The sequence below is a fragment of the Anastrepha ludens genome, chromosome 6 (assembly GCF_028408465.1).
Source record: "Anastrepha ludens isolate Willacy chromosome 6, idAnaLude1.1, whole genome shotgun sequence".
In the NCBI taxonomy this organism is placed as follows: domain Eukaryota; kingdom Metazoa; phylum Arthropoda; class Insecta; order Diptera; family Tephritidae; genus Anastrepha; species Anastrepha ludens.
Window position 1 is genome coordinate 112,965,301 of NC_071502.1, and position 18,903 is coordinate 112,984,203.

At 37.2% G+C, this 18,903-nt stretch overlaps 2 protein-coding genes across 2 annotated transcripts; one reads left to right on the forward strand and one right to left on the reverse strand.

Annotated features, from left to right (window-relative positions):
* Positions 1–4,647: 4,647 nt before the first annotated feature.
* Positions 4,648–5,356, forward strand: LOC128867246 (trypsin theta-like). Its single transcript, XM_054108349.1, has one exon. It carries the CDS (start codon positions 4,648–4,650, stop codon positions 5,344–5,346), a length of 699 nt encoding a protein of 232 aa, XP_053964324.1. The 3' UTR covers positions 5,347–5,356.
* Positions 5,357–16,943: 11,587 nt separating this feature from the next.
* On the reverse strand, positions 16,944–18,382 carry LOC128867745 (E3 SUMO-protein ligase ZBED1-like). Its single transcript, XM_054109204.1, has 2 exons — positions 17,306–18,382; positions 16,944–17,251 (listed from the first exon to the last, which is right to left on the reverse strand). The coding sequence occupies exon 1, from the start codon at positions 18,354–18,356 to the stop codon at positions 17,538–17,540; it is 819 nt and encodes a 272-aa protein (XP_053965179.1). The 5' UTR covers positions 18,357–18,382; the 3' UTR covers positions 16,944–17,251; positions 17,306–17,537.
* Positions 18,383–18,903: the final 521 nt, after the last annotated feature.

Sequence of the window (18,903 nt, forward strand, 5' to 3'; positions counted from 1 at the left end):
TCGATTTATTAGTTGATTTTGTTACATAAACTCAAAAATAGCAAAAAAGTGGCAAATTTTTAATGTATTTTCTGCCCCACAGTTAAAAAACCAAAAACCCGTAAATTTGTCACGCATAAAAAGCGATTTAGTAACTCAATACAAATTTGGTATTTTATATTCTTTAAATGGACATTTTAAAGCTTTTTTGTATCCAAAACTAGGCAACACTGCAGTTGCGAGAGAGAGATTTGCCTGCTCGAAAAAGAAGACCAAACTTTGAAAAAATGTAAATAAAGCGAAAAAATATCTCTTCATTGTGAGCAGAAATCAGAGCAATTATAACAATCATCTTTGCTCTTGATTCAATTATTAAAGATTTGCTTTGTGATTTGTAACATTAGAATTCAGACACTCCCTTACACAAGGTCGCATTTAAAAAGGGCGAAGGAGTGGAAAAATTAAATACCCTTTTGGTAAAAATGGTAGCAAAAAATATTTTGTTTTTACTTGAATTATAAATGCTACAAACGGAAATTACCAGGAATAATATTAAAAAAAAGGGTAAAAAGATTGATATTTTGTGAATTAGTTTTTAAATTGAAAACTGATCACGAAGTTGGGGAGTTTTGCCAATATGACTCTACTATATTACCTAAGTAATATGGTCCTAATGAAAGCCTCTCATGGGAGAAGCGAATTCATCATAAATTCAGCTGACTAACAACAAGCTGTGAACATACTCACGCCTTGCTTTACTATGCTATGCCCACGTAAGTTTGGTGTTTTGACCCACAAGTCGAGATTATTCTTACATTTCTAACTACTGGACAAACTATTTAGGGCATGAAACACCAAATGATAGAAAATGTTGTTTGTAACAGCGGAGGCTCCTCGAATGGCAATGGCACACCTCCGAGCCATGAAAAAATTCCTCATAAAAAACCATCTGCCTTTAGGAGGCTGCGATTAATTACATATTGTTAAATGACTTCTTTGTTGGTAACTTATGTATCCTTAAAGTAACCTATGTAGTAAGTCCTTCTCCAACCTGTATTTGAAAGGCATCGGACTCAAATTGTCAAAACGTCCATCTTTCACGTTCATTGCTCCAAAAAGATGCTTTATGATATCCTGATTTAAGCTGTATGTCAGGTTGTTTTCGAGCAAGTGACACCCTTTTGAAAATGAAATGTTTTTCCTACAAATTTTACTTTTCTTCCACTTTTGCTAAAAATTTCTAGAGTTAGCAGCCCAGTGTCTTGCAAAGGGAGCCGATTTTTCAAGAGGAAATGAGAAAGCTGCTTACTGAGCAAACCTTTTATTATTGAATTTGCTCTGCCTGTTTGTTTCCACTTAGTGGAATTTGGCATGAGGCGAGCATACATACCTACAATCGACAATTAAAAAAAAAAATTGTTAATTAATTTAAACTTTTTATTTGTTTTTGAAAGTTTAAAGTTTGATTAACGCAGACGGATAGTAAACATTTGAACGTTTTATTTCACAAGAATGAATTTGAATTGAATTAAAAATTATGATGTAGAAATACGCAGAATAAAAAGATCAACTCGTCTCGATGAAGTAAATTAGAGGGTGAGTTTATTAGTAACGGAAAAATTTATACGTATGTATGTATGTATTTAGGTACTTCAATACTTCTTACATATTATATTAAAGAGAAATATTCTTGGAAAGTATCAAAATAACTGTGAAATCGCAGATAGAAAGAGAATAGGAGAATAAGCTGATACAATAAACAGTAAGCGACTTAAACATTAGGACGATTAACATATGAATTGAACATATGAATGAATGAAAAATTTTCTTTCATTTTAATTATTTCACTACTTGCAATTACAATCAGTTGCGAATTTCAATCCACTTCGATGAAGATGCCATTGTACAAGCAAAAGTCAAATGGCTGTTAACCTTGGGGTTTTTACAATGTTCTGAAGACAATATGTATGAGCTGCCAGAAAGGAGAAAAACTGTTTGCGTAGCCTAGTCGTCCAGACAGTTATAAAAACCAACGGGCATTAGTGACGCTTCGTACAATGTAATTACTCTGACTTCGATTCCACCACGAATTACAACGAAACGTCGCCGAATTGGCCAGTTATGTGAAATCATTTGCTAAGTTGCATTTTTCTAATCCTATAGAAGTAAAGGGATGTGCGATTCTACAACTAGAGAGCCATCAAGAATCAATTTCAAGTTTTGGTCAACACGAAGGTAACGATTTTAATCTTTATATATAATGGGTTGTTCAATAGGTGCGCTTCAACTTTTTTCCGATAGGGAGGGCGAACGACGCAATATTTTTTATTTTTCGCTTGTCATTTGTAAACTTCATTAGTATACATTTCATCATAGAACGCTACACACTTGAGCAACGATTGCAAATCGTGGAAATTTTTTATGAAAATAATCGTTCTGTTGCAGCGGTCCATTTATCAAGCCGTCCCGTTTTGGGGTTATGTGAAGTCATTGGTCTACAGTAACAAGCCGGCGACGATTTGTGAGCTCAGAGCCAATATTGAACGCGAAATTGCTGGAATGTCGGCCGATTTATGCAAAAGAGTGGTCGAAAATTGGGTTCAACGATTGGACTTCGTAAAACGTGCACGCGGTGGTCATGCAAAAGAAATCGAATTTCATACTTAAATGTATATGTTCGAACTCGATAATAAAAAAAAATTAGTTAAAAAAGTCAAACCGTTTGTGTTTTATTCAAAAAAAGTTCAAAAGTTGAAGCGCTCTCACTGAAAAACCCTATACATATACATATATATAATTGGCGCGTACACCCTTTTTTTGTGTTTGGCCGAGCTCCTCCTCCTATTTGTGGTGTGCGTCTTGATGTTGTTCCACAAATGGAGGGACCTACAGTTTCAAGCCGACAGCCAGAAATACACTCGGAGGTTTGCCATTGCCTGCCGATGGGCGACCGCTATTAGAAAAATGTTTGTATTAATTTTGGTTTCACCCAGATTCGAACCAACGTTCTCTCTGCGAATTCCGAATGAGAATCACGCACCAACCCATTCGGCTACGGTGGCGGCCGGTTTAATCTTTAGCACAATAAATATGGACAAAGCCGACTAGTTTATTTCTGTCCATGATTTAGTAGAATACATCAGGAAGTAGACTGGTTTAAAAGGTTAGGTTTATTTAATCAATCAAGTGGACTCTCAGGGCTGGAGTGACATGGTTATTTTAAATAACAATAGATTTGACGCAGAAAATAAAACTTGCCCAATGTGTAATTTAGGTGAGCTTGAAAACATAGCACATTTCCTGGCGCACTGCCCAATATTAAGAGAATATAGAAAAAACCTTTTTCGGAAAATTTACATTAAATGATTCACAACTGATTGAGATTCACAACTGACTGAGATTGAGGGAGAATGCTCATTGGGATAAACCTTTCCTTTTTGTCTTTTTTTTATTCCTTGATAATCTATATCAGACGACATTATCAATCGGAAATAAACAAACTATTTAAGAAAACCTCACAATGCATATTATATCGCTCCTAGTCGGAATATAGGGCGGAAACAAATGCTCTCCAACAATTTCTGTCAGCCGCTATGTATGTGTCCGATTTGGTTCCAGGAGGTGGTGGAAGAACTCTCGTGAGAGAATTCGCGTTTCATGTGGGTGATTCTACGTCGACTTCCTTGCGAATGCCATTGAAAAGCCAATATTATCGTCTTATTTACGTAGAGTATGTCCAATCCGATTCCATTTTCGTCGGAATTAATTGACCAGCTTTTAGTAAGCAGAAGAAGGTCCATATTGGAGATTGTGCTCGACATGAGACATTTGTTGACAAACGTTTGTAGAACTCGACGACTTATGTGATCAGACACAAGCCAGGCCTCAGAACCATATAGGAGGACCAATTTTAGGCGAGTATTGTGGATTTTAAGTTTTATTTTTAGTGACAGGATGCGAGATCGCCGCAGTCTGCTAAGCTTATGGAACGTAATTGGTGGTTTGCAATTACGAGCTGCCACATTTTTAACTGCGCCACCATCCTTTGTAATTTGGCTACTGTGGTAGCAGAACTCATCTACATCTTCGATAATGATGGCGTTTTCATTGGTAGTAAGTTCAGAAGGAAATGTTTTTGTTTTTTATATTCCCATAACTTTAGTTTTTGTGAAGTTTATTTCAATACCATTCTTTTTTAGTTGGCGAAGTTTGGCAGTGGCGTCAGCTGATGTGTGAGATATAAAAACGGCATACTCGACATTTTTCTAAAAATTCTGATTAAACATTTGGGAATTATGATGTGTTTTTAATTTTTAATTTTAAAAAGGAGGGCTTCCTTTGCGGTAGAAAGATTAGGTGGAAAAGGTCTTGGTTTCACTTGGTGTGTCCAACTGATGCCGATCACCACGAGATAGAAACGATTGGAGTGCTTTGTTAAATTCGGCCAAAATCGCTTAATCGGTTACCGCGCCATAAATATATAGTTTTATTTAGATTATGACACTATTTTAGCAAACAAGTGAACGATGTGTGCTAAAACAGCTTTAATAAACATTTAACTTAATTCCAATTAACAAACAACGACAAATGGCAGAGTATATAAGAACGCAAAAATTTGAGCAAAGTCATAGTTGAAAGCTTCGCACTAAACCCAGCACATCCTTCAAAATGGCCAACAAATTCATTTGTACTTTATTGCTGATTGCCGTATGCGCCAAAAGCATATCCGCCGATGGAATTGAGAATGGTAATGCCACCACCATTTTGGCACATCCTTACGTAGTCGCTATACAGGGAACCGATGGAACACGCGTTTGCGAGGGTGCCTTAATCGATTCGAATGTCGTTGTCACAGCTGCTCAGTGCTTGGCTAACTACGATGTTTCACAATTGGTCGTAAGTGTAAACAACAGTAAGATTGTAAGCATTGCCAAGAGTACCTTCGATAGTAACTTCGATTATACGACCATGGAATATGATGTTGCCGTCTTAAAATTGGCAGAGGAAGTAAGTGTTGATACCATTGAATTAGCTTCCGAGGAACCAGCTACCGGTGTCAGTGGTGTAGTCACCGGTTGGTCTTCAAGCAGTGCTCTGGTAGATGTTTCGGAGTCTATCATCAGTGCCAGCGATTGCGTTTCGGGAGAGTATACCTACGAAGATGGTGAGATTTTAAGTTCAATGTTGTGTGGTCTCGCAGCAAACAAAGCTTGCGACGCTCTACCAGGAAGTCCTTTGGTGGCCAACAACCAATTAGTTGGTTTGGTTTCATGGGGCTATGGCTGTGCCAACAGTGAGAACCCAGCTGTTTTCACCAACATCGCTGCAGTCAAGTCATGGGTAGATCAAACTGTAGAGTCTTTGTAAAAGTTTTCAATTTCTGGAGGAGTAAATACAAATTTTCTAGAGCATTAGATGACTAAAACTGATGTGTATAACTAAAAAACTGTGTACTAATAAAAATTCTAATAGAGTAAATACAGTATATAAATTTTAAGACTTTTTGATTCAAATTCAATTATAGCGCACGCTCGATAACGTGAACTAATTCAAACCAAGGCAGTTCACGTTAACAAAAGTGTTCACGTTTTGGAATGCCTAAAAAGACTAAGTAAATATATTTTTTCACACTTAAATTCACATTTTATTCTTGTTTTCGTTACATATTAATTGAAAATTAAAAAAATCAGGCATATTTTTTGTATCTTCTGTTTCTCTAAAACTTGAAGCACAGCTTTACCCCTTAACCGTCTTACCACACTCATATCATCTTGATCGACGTCTTCATGGCCAGCACATATTAACGCCTTGTTGAAAATTTCAACTGCTTCAGTCAGCTTAATTTTCTCCAGTTGCTCTGATAGCAGTCATCATCGGATTCGTCCTCTTGTTGATGATCGTCATCTCCATTGCCCTCCTCGATATCTTCGTTCCATTTATGAATGGCTGGTAATGTGAAATATGAAATTTTTAATAAAAAAAAAGATTTTTCAATAACCCACATACATATCTTTGAGCATATCTGCGAACACGAACGAACCTCAGGATTTAAACTACGAAGGAGATCGACGGTGTTGCTCATCAAGGTGCGAAGTTCAGCTTCCCATTTTTCTTTTAAAACCGCCAACGGAATATTATCTTCGGGATCATCATTGTTTACCGCAAAATTTAAAATACTGTTCCAGCACGTACATAGCTCATGTTGCTTCACCAACACGAAACCAAGCCGTATCCAAAAGAATTATAGCGGTTTTTAAATAAATTTTTTTCAATGACTCGAGCAAATCAGACTTTGTCGCTGCTATTGAAGCTAGAAGGCTGTTTCTGTAATGCAACTTAGTGATTTTTATTGCATTCTGATTCTTCGGTTGAGTGAGGGGAGTAACGTTTGGTGGCATAAACATTGCTGAAATTTGCCCATTCTCCGTTGTCAGTTTAGCTTCATTTGGGTGAGAAGGAGCGTTGTCGATTAGGAGGTGAGCTTTAATTGGTAAGGATTTCTCCTTTAAAAACGATTTAACCTTAAAAAACAACCAGTTAACCTTAAAAATAGGACAAAACTTAAAAGGAATATTCACCTGTGGAACAAATGACTCATGAAAGCGTTGCTTGAAAATAGCCGACGTCATCCAGGCGGATTTCGAGCTCTTATAGTCGGTGGGATACTGAAAGTTTTTAAAGCAGCGTGGATTCTTCGCCTTTCCAAATACCAAAACCTTAAGCTTGTGGGATCACGCCACTGGATAAAAATGTGATTCGCTGCTTCTCGGACTTTACACCTGGGGCTCTCTTTTCCAAACTTGACGCTTACGTTTTCTCTGTCAAAAGTCTCCACAATAACTCCGGAAACGGATCCACTAGCTGAGGTGGGGAAGAGAGTTTTTCGCCTGATATTTTAAGTAGGCGAATACCGTACCTCTTCTTGAATCCTTGGAGTCATCCATCACTAGCGAAGACGATTGTTTTATTTTCTTTAAACTTTGCATACAGTGTTTTTCCTGCTTTTATCTGCGGATAAACCAACGATAAAGAGCTCTCTCCATTTTGGGCAACTCTAAAGAATGCAGTGTTTTTCTATTTCCAGGTCCACAATACGTGTTGTTTACGCATTTTAAAATCACTTGCTTTTTCGCTTTAATGTTACAAATTGTTGATTTAGCAACATTATATTTCTTTGCTAAACTCGTCACAGATGAGCCTTTTTTTTTAAAAAGCCGAGCCTTTTCTTTTAATGTCAAGCACACGGGTTTTTTAGAACTCATTTTCACCAGAAAACTTAAGACGAAACACTCTTTGCAAAACCAAAACCGCGACTGATATATTTTACTCCTTACATGCAATTACGAATAAAATGCCTATTTTATAATTAGGGGATTCCCCAATTTCAGAACTACTTGAGATCAATGTGAACTACATTCAAATAATTGTAACGTTTATCGTTCATGTTATAGAGCTTTTTGGGTTTGTTCGGGTTTTAGAGTAGTCAATGCAAAAAATTTATGTTCGCTTTTTGGCGGGTTCACGCTTTAGACCGTTCACGTTATCGAGTGTGCGCCTTATAGTAGATTAATTTCGGTCACTGAGGTATACTAGTATACATATATTTACACACCAGCTTTAACCCGGGACCCCGCTCGCGTAGGAGTAGTTTTGAGGGATTTAGGATATGTAGTATATAAAAGAATTACAAACAATAATTTCATAGAAAATAATTTTTATTAATAACCATAATATTACAATACCCGGCATCCGTTGCTATGCCTCGTTGAATTAAATCAAAACAACGAATCAGAAAAATATTAAGCAAAATTATTTTTATTAATTTTCTACCTCAAACCGTTTTTGAACTTTGCATTTGGGTCATCGTTGAACAGCTTATGCGGATTATGAAGTCTAGAGTGTGCTATAAATAGTGGGAAATAGGAAAAACTAAGATTTTTTAGATTAAATTTAAGCAAATGTTCGATTGGGGGCTGTGGGAAGGGAGTTCCATCATAAAAACATGCCTACCTATAACCTTCATTGGGTGAAAATATGAATGTATACAAACTTTTACGTCATTTGGTGTTGTCGTTTCGTAGTGATGCGCGGACAACGTAGAGACATTCACTTTTATAGTATAGAATGCGTACATACATACATATATATATATGTTTATATATATGTATATGTATGTATGGCTCACTCACTTCAGTAGTGTCATAGCTCAAAAACACGATTTTTGCGTAGAGGATGCGAAAATGTGCGCAGCATAATAATAAATTATTTGCGATTCGTAGCAAATTAGGCGCATGCGTTAAAAATACGCCGTTATTCTATTTGTTATGGCGCGTTATTTTTTCAGCACAACAATCTTAGTTGTGCAAGAGTTATCATTAGTGTGATGTTCGTGGGTTCGTCTGTTAACAAGTGAAATAAACCGTTTTCTTGGAGCAACACTATCATCATGCCCAGTTTTACGTAAGACTTTTCTAGTAGCTTCCGCAAAAACACTGTTTTAAATGTTTCGTTTACGTTTTCAACAATTTTTGCTGACGTAGTTCGAGGGTTCATCTTTGCCATATGATTACAGTGTTGTTGGACGCCCAGAACTGGGATTAGATGTTAAAATCCCTGTTTAGTTAAACAAAGGAATGCGTTCTCGCAATGTCTTTGCCAACTATTCGGAAACTATTCCTACCTTTCCTCAATTTCATAACTAATTGTCTTTTCGTTACACTAATTTCTTTTCCTTTGGTTTCCATGTTTTCAAATTACCACTTCTAAATAAAACGTGCAGCTGAGTTCGCAAAACCATCAACTACAATAGCAAAAAACGTAAATTGAGCAAAAACGAGAAAAAACCCTAATAAAATAATGGTATTGCTAATAGAAACAACGTGAACGCAGGCTTTTTGGTTGCTATATCTACAGTTGCTGTAATTACTTATCGTTATGTAAAAAATAAAGTGAAGAATCCCGTTGTTAATATTATTATTTCTTTTTTCCTTTTGTAACATTTTTTTTTTGTTTATTTAATATTTCATCTCGTTTTTTTACCATGATTAAATATAAAAATTAAAATATAGCAATAAATAAATAAATATGTTATAAAATATGTAAATATGTATGTATGTATATATTTTAGTCATTCTGCGTTTCCGATGTCCAACATTCGTGCCATTCGTGCAGATTTTAGCTGGTGATAAGATTGTGTTAGTGGTGTACGAAAAAAAGCAACAGAGTCTATACTCATGTAACTTCGTTGCTAATGAACAACGACTGATTAGTCGAGTGTGTGAATACATGTGAAATGATCGTGCAGAATTCGGCTGGCGAGCTAATACCGTTACGTTTTAGCCGAAGTTCCTCTCACAATTTGTTTTTCCACAATAGTTATTGGCCAATCTATCATCATTGGGTGGGAAGCATGTTTTATAAATTCGCGTTTTCCTTTTCACACTCATGTGTTTGTTTCTCCACACCATGCCCCTTAAAAAGCCAGAAATGCGTGCTGCTTGTGTATTAACATCATTGGCTGCATCTCTTTGAGTTGTTACTTATGCATATTAGTACTCATATGTATGTACATATATATTGAAACCTCATCACTTGCACACGGCAAGTTTGCACCTAAGAGAATGCTTCGATGTGGTCATGGATTTTGATTTTGTGTCAGAGATCAACATGTGGAATTTTGTTGCAGATTGTTAGAATGTACATATAAAAAAAACATTTGTGCATTATCTTCAGTATCCGATAAAATAACTGCGCCATCTGCATAACAAACAATTTTTATTTCTCTGCCACAAATTGTATAGCCACTTGCTGATGTTGAGTTAACACCATTGATTATCTCATTCATTATAACATTAAACAAAATAGGGCTGCGACTGTCTTAGCTACCTCAAAATTTTATTTCATAATTACACTTTTTATACGAAAAATTTCGTACCAGCACTTTTGAAAAATCGTTTTTGTTTTTGCGCAATCACTAAACTTCACTATTGCAAATCACTTATCCAAAATGCCGCCCTTTCATTAAACCGAAATTTGAAAATTGTTCAGTCAGTGGAAAATAAAATTAGTAAAAACGATTTGGCGAGAGAAATAACTGTAATATTTCTACAATTAATCGAATTATTATTAAACAAGAATTCAACCTTATTGCTATGGTTTGACCAGCAGAGGCAACATGACGCCGTTATTACAAGAGTCGTTCCGCTTAACAAAGCCAAAGAGCTGGCAACCAAACTAGAGGATGAGTTCGAAGCGAATCTCAGCTGGTTGCGGCGTTGGAGAAAACGTCTCAACATAAAATTTGGGCAAATTCACGGCGAGGTTAGAGACAACGATGCAGAAGGAGCGTCGGTGTGGTTTTGCCTGCTACTTTAAAAGAATATGACCTGGAAAATGTATTTAATGCCGAAGAAACCGGGCTTTTCCATAAAAAATTGCCAAACGCAACATTTTTCCGTGTCCGCGATCAATCGAAAGTACGGAAAAGCCAAAGCTCCTTCTGTGTGCTACTGGTACATACACAATAGTTTTCGCCATTGGGAGGTGACAAAATCCTCGATGCTTCGCTAATGGCAAAGCATCGACGACAACAAATATTTGGAATAGAATTTTACTTTCGCTTGACAAGCAGCTGAAAAGCAATTATTTTGTTTGTGGTTAAGGCAGCTTGTCACAAAGTGACATGCCAGCTAGAAAATATTAAGATAGAATTTCTTCCTCCTAACACAACCGCGCTAATACAGCCTCGGGACCACGTTCCCAAGGCACTCGGTTCTACGTAACCGGAAAGACCCGGATTTAAATCCAGCCAAGAACTGCCACCTCAGCAACATTCCCCGTATATGTATGAGAAATGTTTATGCTGTTACAACAACAACAAGCCTCTGGACCAAGGCGTGATCCATGCATTTAAATTTCAGTACAGACAAATTATTGACAAAAATCACGCAAAATCAAATTGTGCCACAACAATAAGATTCTAGATGCTTATGTAAACATTTATTATTATATTTTGCAGGCCAAATTTCGCACAATGACCTATGAAACTGATTCCGAACACGACATTGAAATCCAAAATCCTGTTATTTGAGACGAAATGACCAAAAAATAATACATAAAGAAACCAAAATCCTGCAGCTTCAGACGAAATGACGACACAAAATATCAGTTATTTTTTACAACGCTACAAATTACGTTTTTACAAATAAAGGGTGGTTAAATTTTAATGGCCGATGTTGAATGCGAACCACACCTAAACGTCAAGTTTTTTCTGCATTTAATTTGACTTTTTTCAATTTCAGACTAACTCAATTTGAACCATGGAAAGATACACAGTCGAACAATGCGGTAAAGTTATTCAGGCTTATTATGAAAACGGCCGCTCAAATCAAAATGTATATTGTGCTCTTCGTGATTTTTTCGGTTAATTGAATCGTCCAAATGTGCGTACGAGCACATTAACGGCATAGAACCTCAATTATGCCTCAACGTCATCGAAAATTTGGACCATCGGATGGAGGTGTGCCGCCGAGGACGCGGCGGCCATTTGGCCGATATTTTGTTCCATACATAATTGAGCCTTACCAATATTATCATAATAAAGAGAAAATACAATAATTTCCTTAAAAAAAGAATGTCATGTGAAAAAAAACAAACGAGTACCGCACGAAAGTCGCGTGTTCAGCGCGCGCGACTATGTATTCTAATTTATTTACACTAATTAAAATACTCTAAGCAAAATAAGCGAATGTACAGGGTTGGCCATATTAAACTGACCCATTGAGTAACCCTATAACGTTTTACTGTAATTTCAGATCAGCTAATGACATACCGCGTTGGAAGCGTCAGTCGAAGGAGATTTATACCATGAAACAGTACACCCCAATAGAATGCGCTGAAATTGTTCAGCTGTACATTCAAAATTCCTTCTCGATTGTAAAAACGCAACGTCATCAAATCATTATGAGTGATGAGGCCCATTTCTCCTTGAACGGAACCGTAAATAAGCAAAATTGCCGTTTCTACGCCACTGAAAACCCTCAAATTATTGAAGAGGTACCTCTCCACGACCAAAAAGTTACAGTCTGGTGTGGCATTTGCGCTGATATGGTCATTGGGCCGTTCTTCTTTGAAAATGGTCAACACCAACCATTGACCGTCAATCAGGAGCGTTATCGGGCCATGATAACCGATTTTGTGATGCCGATTGTTCGTGAAAATGGTATGGAGCACTTCTGGTTTCAGCAAGATGGCGCACCACCACACACAGCACGAGCCACCGTCAACTTATTGAAGACTTTGTTCCCTGGCCGTTTGATATCAAAAAGCGGCGATTTTGACTGGCCGCCACGATCACCGGATTTGACGCCACCGGACTTTTTTCTTTGGGACTATTTGAAATCTAAGGTTTACGTCAACAAGCCAAAGACACTAGGCGCACTTAAGGCCAATATCCGACGGGAAATAGCCGCCATATCGGCCGAGACGCTGGCCAAAACTATGGAAAACGCCAAAAAACGGGCACATTACGCTATACGAGCTAAGGGCGACCACTTGCGCGATATCATATTCAAAAAGTGATGTAAACGAATCTCCTTGAACTAAATTAAATGTTTTTCACAATGAAACACAAAAAAATGTTTCTTTTTCCATATTTTTTTAATAATCACATGGGTCAGTTTAATATGGCCAACCCTGTACATATACCTAAGCATATATGTATGTACGTATGTTTGTATGTATGTAGGTGACAATTGTTCAAACAAAAGTTACCTAATATATCAAACTAGCTGTACCCGGTGCGCGTTGCTACGCCAACAACTAAAATAAATTTAAGAAAAATAACTTTAAAGAAAAATCAGTAAACAAATATTCAATTCTTTCCAAATCATTTTATTGATTTTGTTTATTTCGAGGAAAAATGTGACATTACAAAGTTTAGTTTCAATTCGATGTTTATTGAAGTGCTGTGGGATACACAATATTTCTTGTTTTTCCATCTGGTACGTAGACGAATAAATCAGAAGGTTTTCCGACACGCGGTGCAAGCCACATAGAGCTGCCCATGTGAGAAGCATGGATTCTCCAAATTTAATCCCCATACTGATAACGATTGTCCTTGTGCTTTGTTAATAGTCATTGCGAAAGCGAGTCGCACCGGGAACTGTAAACGTTTGAACTCGAAGAGCATATCTGTCAGGATCATTGGGATACGTGGCAACAGTACGTCTTCACCTTTGAATTTTCCAGTCAAAATTGCTCTCATTTTCTTGACTGAGAGTCTGGTTCCGTTGCAAAGTCGTGGTGGATTTTTGTTTCGAAGAAGAATGGATGGGTACGCCAATTTTCAATGTAAGAACGTGCGGCGGCATGTCTGGCAAATCAAGCGAATTCAAGAATTCAGTTGGATAGTTGACAACCTCGTCTTGATTCTCCACAGTATCGATGGACTTATATGTTGTCGTTTCACTGGGTATTCCATGCTGAATGGTGAAGTTGATGGTGTTGACATCGATGTTTTTGGCTGCTAATATAGCACGCGTACTGATCCACTGAGGGTTTTTGTAGTTTTGTGCAATGTTTGGGAAAACTTTTAGCACCAATTCGTCGATGCTTTGTGTGATCTTACAGAAGTTTGCTGGCAGGGTGATACATTGTGCAGATTCATCAATTTCCATTCGCCCATTTCCAATAATCAATAATTGTTTTGCAAAATTTCCAGCCGATGCATCCCCTTGTAGTTGTACACGCATGTTAGTTTTCACAGTCAATTTCTGTAAATGACGCCATAGAACGGATGATTTCAGACATACATTAAGTTCATCAGCGGGTGTTGAACGTGATCTAATGGGCAGTGTTTGTCGAAAATCACCAGATAATAAAATGAGTGCGCCACCGAAGGCCGATTAAAAAAAAATTCGAACTAACATAAAAAAACGGTGCGATACGGGTCTTCTAATTTCGCCTCTATTTTCACCCGCCACTCTCAGAATGGACCTAATTTTTGCTGACCTGAATTTGTTCCACAGTGCAATTCTTTCAAACGCAATGCGTTGTTCTGGACTCAACTGCGGAAGATTTGTTCTAGTCAGTTCGTCAGAATCATAGTTTGTTTGTCGTTGCAAATCACGATCGAAAATGTTGTTTGCAGGTCGGTTTGAAGCAGGCATTCCCAGTTGCACCAGTGCCTTGTTAGCGTCATATGTCACATTCGTTTCCTCTGTGTAAAAATACATGGTCATACTGATTTTCATGACGATCGGTTGAACGGGGCAGAAGTTGCTACTCTGCAGCGCCACCTGGTGGCGAGTGGCATCAATGAGCATATTCTACAAACCTTTCCGTGGAGAAATATATATATCAGGTCAGTCCATAAGTTTGTGCGTATTTTACCCATAATTTCACTTTTGTACGATTTTTGCAAACATTGAACGGAACTATTTATATTTTCTTTGATATATTGCGCATTCAACAAGTGACTTTAATCGCGATCGAAGCACGTATTGTTAAAAAATAAAATGGAATCTTCGAACGCGTATAAGAGGCATATTTTGTATATTTTTATAAAAGTGGTAAAAATGCAACAACTGCTGCTGCAGAAATAAACACTGTTCACGGAGGGGATACCGTGAGTGTAAGGACTGCGCAAAAGTGGTTTTCAAAATTCCGAAGTGGTAACTGCGACGTGGAGGATGCTCCGCGCGCTGGTCGTCCTGAAGTCTTTAACTCCGACGCCTCGCGGAAGCTCGAACTCGTGGAATCTGAGCAAAATTTGACAGTCGATATGATAGCTCAGAGGTTAAATTCAGTTGGGAAAGGTTTCAAAGCTGGGTAAATGGGTTCCGCATAGACTTTCCGTCGCCAACCTTCAGCAGAGAGTGAATGTGTGTTTTCAGCTGCTGCAACGGCCTGAAAATGAAAGTTTTTTGAACCGTATCGTTCCTGGTGGTGAAAAATGGGTCCTTTACAATAATCCTGTTCGCAAATGCCAATGGTTAAATAAAGATGAAACACCAGAACCCACCCCTAGAGATGACCTTCGCCCTAAAAAGATTTTCGTGCCTATTTGGTGTGATATGGCCGGTATTGTTTATTATTAACTTCTGGAACCAAACAAGACGATAACTGCTGATTATTATTCCCATCAGCTATCAAACGTGAATGAAGCACTTAAAAAATCGACCGTCTTTAGTGAATAGACGCAAAGTTTTGTTTCACCACGACAAGGCAAGACCTCATACCGCAAGCCAAACATTAGGCAAGCTGAACGAGCGCGGATGGGAGCTAATGCCGCCTCCATCATACTCTTGCACCTTGTGATTATCACCTTTTCCGTGGACTTCAATCCCATATGAGTAACAAAAACTGCTCCTCAAAAGAAGCTACAAAAAGGGATATCAAAGCGTATTTTGGCTTCAAGGACAACAAATTTTTTGAGCAGGGAATTAAAAATTTGCCTAAACGTTGGAAAGACATTGTAAATAATGATTAATAAATATTTTAAACATCTTTTTTATTAATTTTAAAACCACCTTTAAAAAACGTACGAAATTATGGACTGACCTGATACTAACGTTCTCTCTTTCTATGTAGATGCAAACACCTATAACAAGGTGTAACAGATGCAAAGATAATTTGAAATATGTGAAGCAAAGACATAAACCTAACTTCCTTACACCACGATTTTAATTTAGACCAGTTTGCACTGCAAAGGGGAAATTTTAATTAGGTTTGCAGGGTTTAACTCGTCTATTTCAGCTCAATAGTGGCACAATTTTTTCGAAATAAATATTATTCATTGACAAAATACACAAACACAATAATACAGATAAGAAAATAAACTTGTAGAAAGTGAAAGAAATACTAAAAGACGTCTAAAGAGAACGCGACCAAGCGGCCTAAAGAATGCTAGAAAAGAATAAATATGTAAAAATAGGTGGACTGATATTATATTGTTGTTGTTGTAATTAGGCTGAGACATAATTACCACACCCGTGGTGGAAAATTAAGTTTTTTGGAGTTTATTCATGGAGTGGAGTGATTGGACTGAAATCACGGTAACTATTTTCTTATTTTATTATTCTGGTCTTTTTAAAACCGCCCGCTTTGAAGTTTCGCTGGTTGGTTGAATAGTTTAGAATTAACATTAGGGCTAAGAAGGCAAAGATTTATTACTAAAATTTGCAATTTAACCTGAAAGGGAGGAAGGAATCTACTACGAAAATGACTAGAACGGAAAACCATCAATAATCAATTGATATAACTCTATTTTTAAAAGAAAACTCATTGCAAATTGTCTGTAGCAGGATTTCACGGCCATAATTTTTGAGGAACTGTTTAACCTCCTAGCAACCCCTTTTACGGGTAAATTTTGCCCTTTTTTGAGAAAGTCCTTTAAAGGTCCTTTTAAAAAGAACTTTTGGGGGCTAAAATGTTCTCACACGTACCTCATCAAGATTACTGCTATTAATGATCTGTTGTAGAATTTTATGCGGATAATTTTTGTGGAACATTTTAACCCTCTATCTTTCCGTTTTACGCGTTAATTTGATCCGTTGGTCGAAAAATGTCAAAAATTCCTTTTAAATAAAACCAATGAGGAGTAAAATGTTCTGCGAAAATATTTGTCAGAAAATTTCTGTGGGGGTTGCCGAAGGCCCAAAAAACGCTAATATAAGTGTTTACTCGTAATTGAGAAAATTACTCAGAAAATTACTAATTCGTCTAAACGGCGTCCCACCAAATCTCCCCAGATTAAGACAAAATTGGATGGATTACTCACAAACACAATTTCTTCCTGCACATTTTCTCGCAATGATAGAGAGCTTTGGGGACCCCTCTATAGAGCTGCAAAACTATCGATGGTTGCAACATTCAATAGTTTCGATGGTTTGGCAACAAATATTCAATAGTATCGATAGTACTATCGAAAGTATTTTCAAATTCAAAAACTTAATAAACGCATACTTAACAATAAAAATTAACATTTTAATAAACATTTCATATGTTTCATATGTTTAACATAATGAGATCCTTCATGGACATAGTAAATCAAAACAAATTTGAATAAAATTAAAATTAAGGATCAGTCTTCTGCCAGGATCCGAGAATTGTGACTAAGAAAAAGGAGCATGTCCACATGCTTAGCTTTTAAGGCAGCTCTTCGTTCCGTTATAATTTGTCCAGCTTTGCTGAACAATCGCTCCGACTCTGTCGATGAAGCAGGAATGCAAAAATATTTCGTAGTAAGGTCTTTTATACTATTTTCGTTATGCTGTAAATACGGAAACATTAAACATTTTTGAAGAATTTTTGTTAAGCTACATACCTGCCAATATTTGAGGGGATCAACATCGCCCAAGGAGTGATGTTTCCCAATATATTGTTGTAAATCAATTATTGCATCGGAGCGCTTGGTCCTAGGCAAATTTTCTATGTTGATTTTTACAAATTCATAAAGAGGATGTCGTGTTGGTTTTGGTTGATCAATTGGTGTTGGTGGCTCTGAGGTGGGAGCTGAAGACTTGCTCAGATGAATAAGTTCTTCAATTAAAAGTTTTTCAGCATTTTTGGCATTGTATTGCGAACGGAAACCTTGGATCAAGCAATGTAGAAATGCTAGTTACTGTGCGATCTTCGTACTTGTACAACCTTTTGATTACGCAATCAATTAAAAATTCGTTTACTTTAAGGCCAACTTCGGTAAGAAGATTTTTTGTGCTATTTTCCAAGTTGTTTAAGAGGCCACAAGTAACTGGAATAACTAGTGATACTGTGACTTTAGAATTCGATGACACTTCTTTGGAAGCAATGTCAAAGGGAGAAAGTATTTGTGACAAGTCTTTTAATATGTTGATTTCGTCAGCTGTGAGAGGCTGTGGCGCTTTCGACAAACTTAGAAGTGTTATATTGATTGCTTCATGTGTTTTTAAGACTCTTTCAATCATTAGGAATGCACTGTTCCATCTGGTGGCAACTTCCTGTATTAGACTATATTTAGTTTCCGTCAATTGAGAATCTTTAAATTTCTTGTAAGCAATCGTGCTACTTTTAAAAAACGCGACAATGGACTTGCATTTTTTAAGTAATTCTTTTGTGCAATCCAGCTTAAGGCAATCTTGCACCACCAAATTAAGTGAGTGTGCATAGCAGGGTAAATTCCTTTTTTTAAGCAGCTCGCACGCTTTGATCATTGAGCTTGCATTATCGGTCACAATTGCAGTTATTTTATCAAAAATTCCCCATTCGTTGCAAACAGCCTGCAGGGTATCTGCTATATTCTTAGCAATATGATTTGTTTCATCAATTAGCTTATTTGTTGATAAAACAGCAGAGCGAAGACAGTAACTATCTGTAATAAACGAGCATGTGACTGTCATATAAGATTCATTTGCCAGGGACGTCCACATATCAGTTGTGCAAATTTTTTAATTTAGGTTTCTGCTCATCAAATAAATTTGTCATCATGACATTAGAGAGGGTAGTCCGCGACGGTAGTTTGTAGCGTGGGTCGAATAGTTTGATAAAGTCGCGAAACTCAGGATCCTCAACTATAGAAAAAGGTTGCATGCCTTGAGCTACAAATTTTATGAGTCCTAAATCAAGCTCTTGTTTGCGCTTTGACGTAGATTCATATGTTGTGTTTAAATATGTATCTATTTTACCAGATGTGATTGACAAATCGTTAACACGCTGACCGGGATGCGCACGCTTCAGGTGGTCAAATAAATTTGAGGTATTTCCGCTCGTCTTATACATTTTGCCGCAAGAGCGACACTTTGCCGACATACCGTTGTTTATTTTTTCGAAATGGCCCCACACCGATGATCTTCCGACTCGCTGCCTTTTTGCTAGCTGGTTGTCCTCCTCAATTGCCTCAATGCTGCTGTCTTGTCCATCTTAACAAAGCACATGCATACATAACAT

Coding starts and splice junctions, on each gene's coding strand:
- LOC128867246 (XM_054108349.1), top strand. CDS start 4,648: ATGGCCAACAAATTCATTTGTACTTTATTGCTGATTGCCGTATGCGCC.
- LOC128867745 (XM_054109204.1), bottom strand. CDS start 18,356: ATGACAGTCACATGCTCGTTTATTACAGATAGTTACTGTCTTCGCTCT.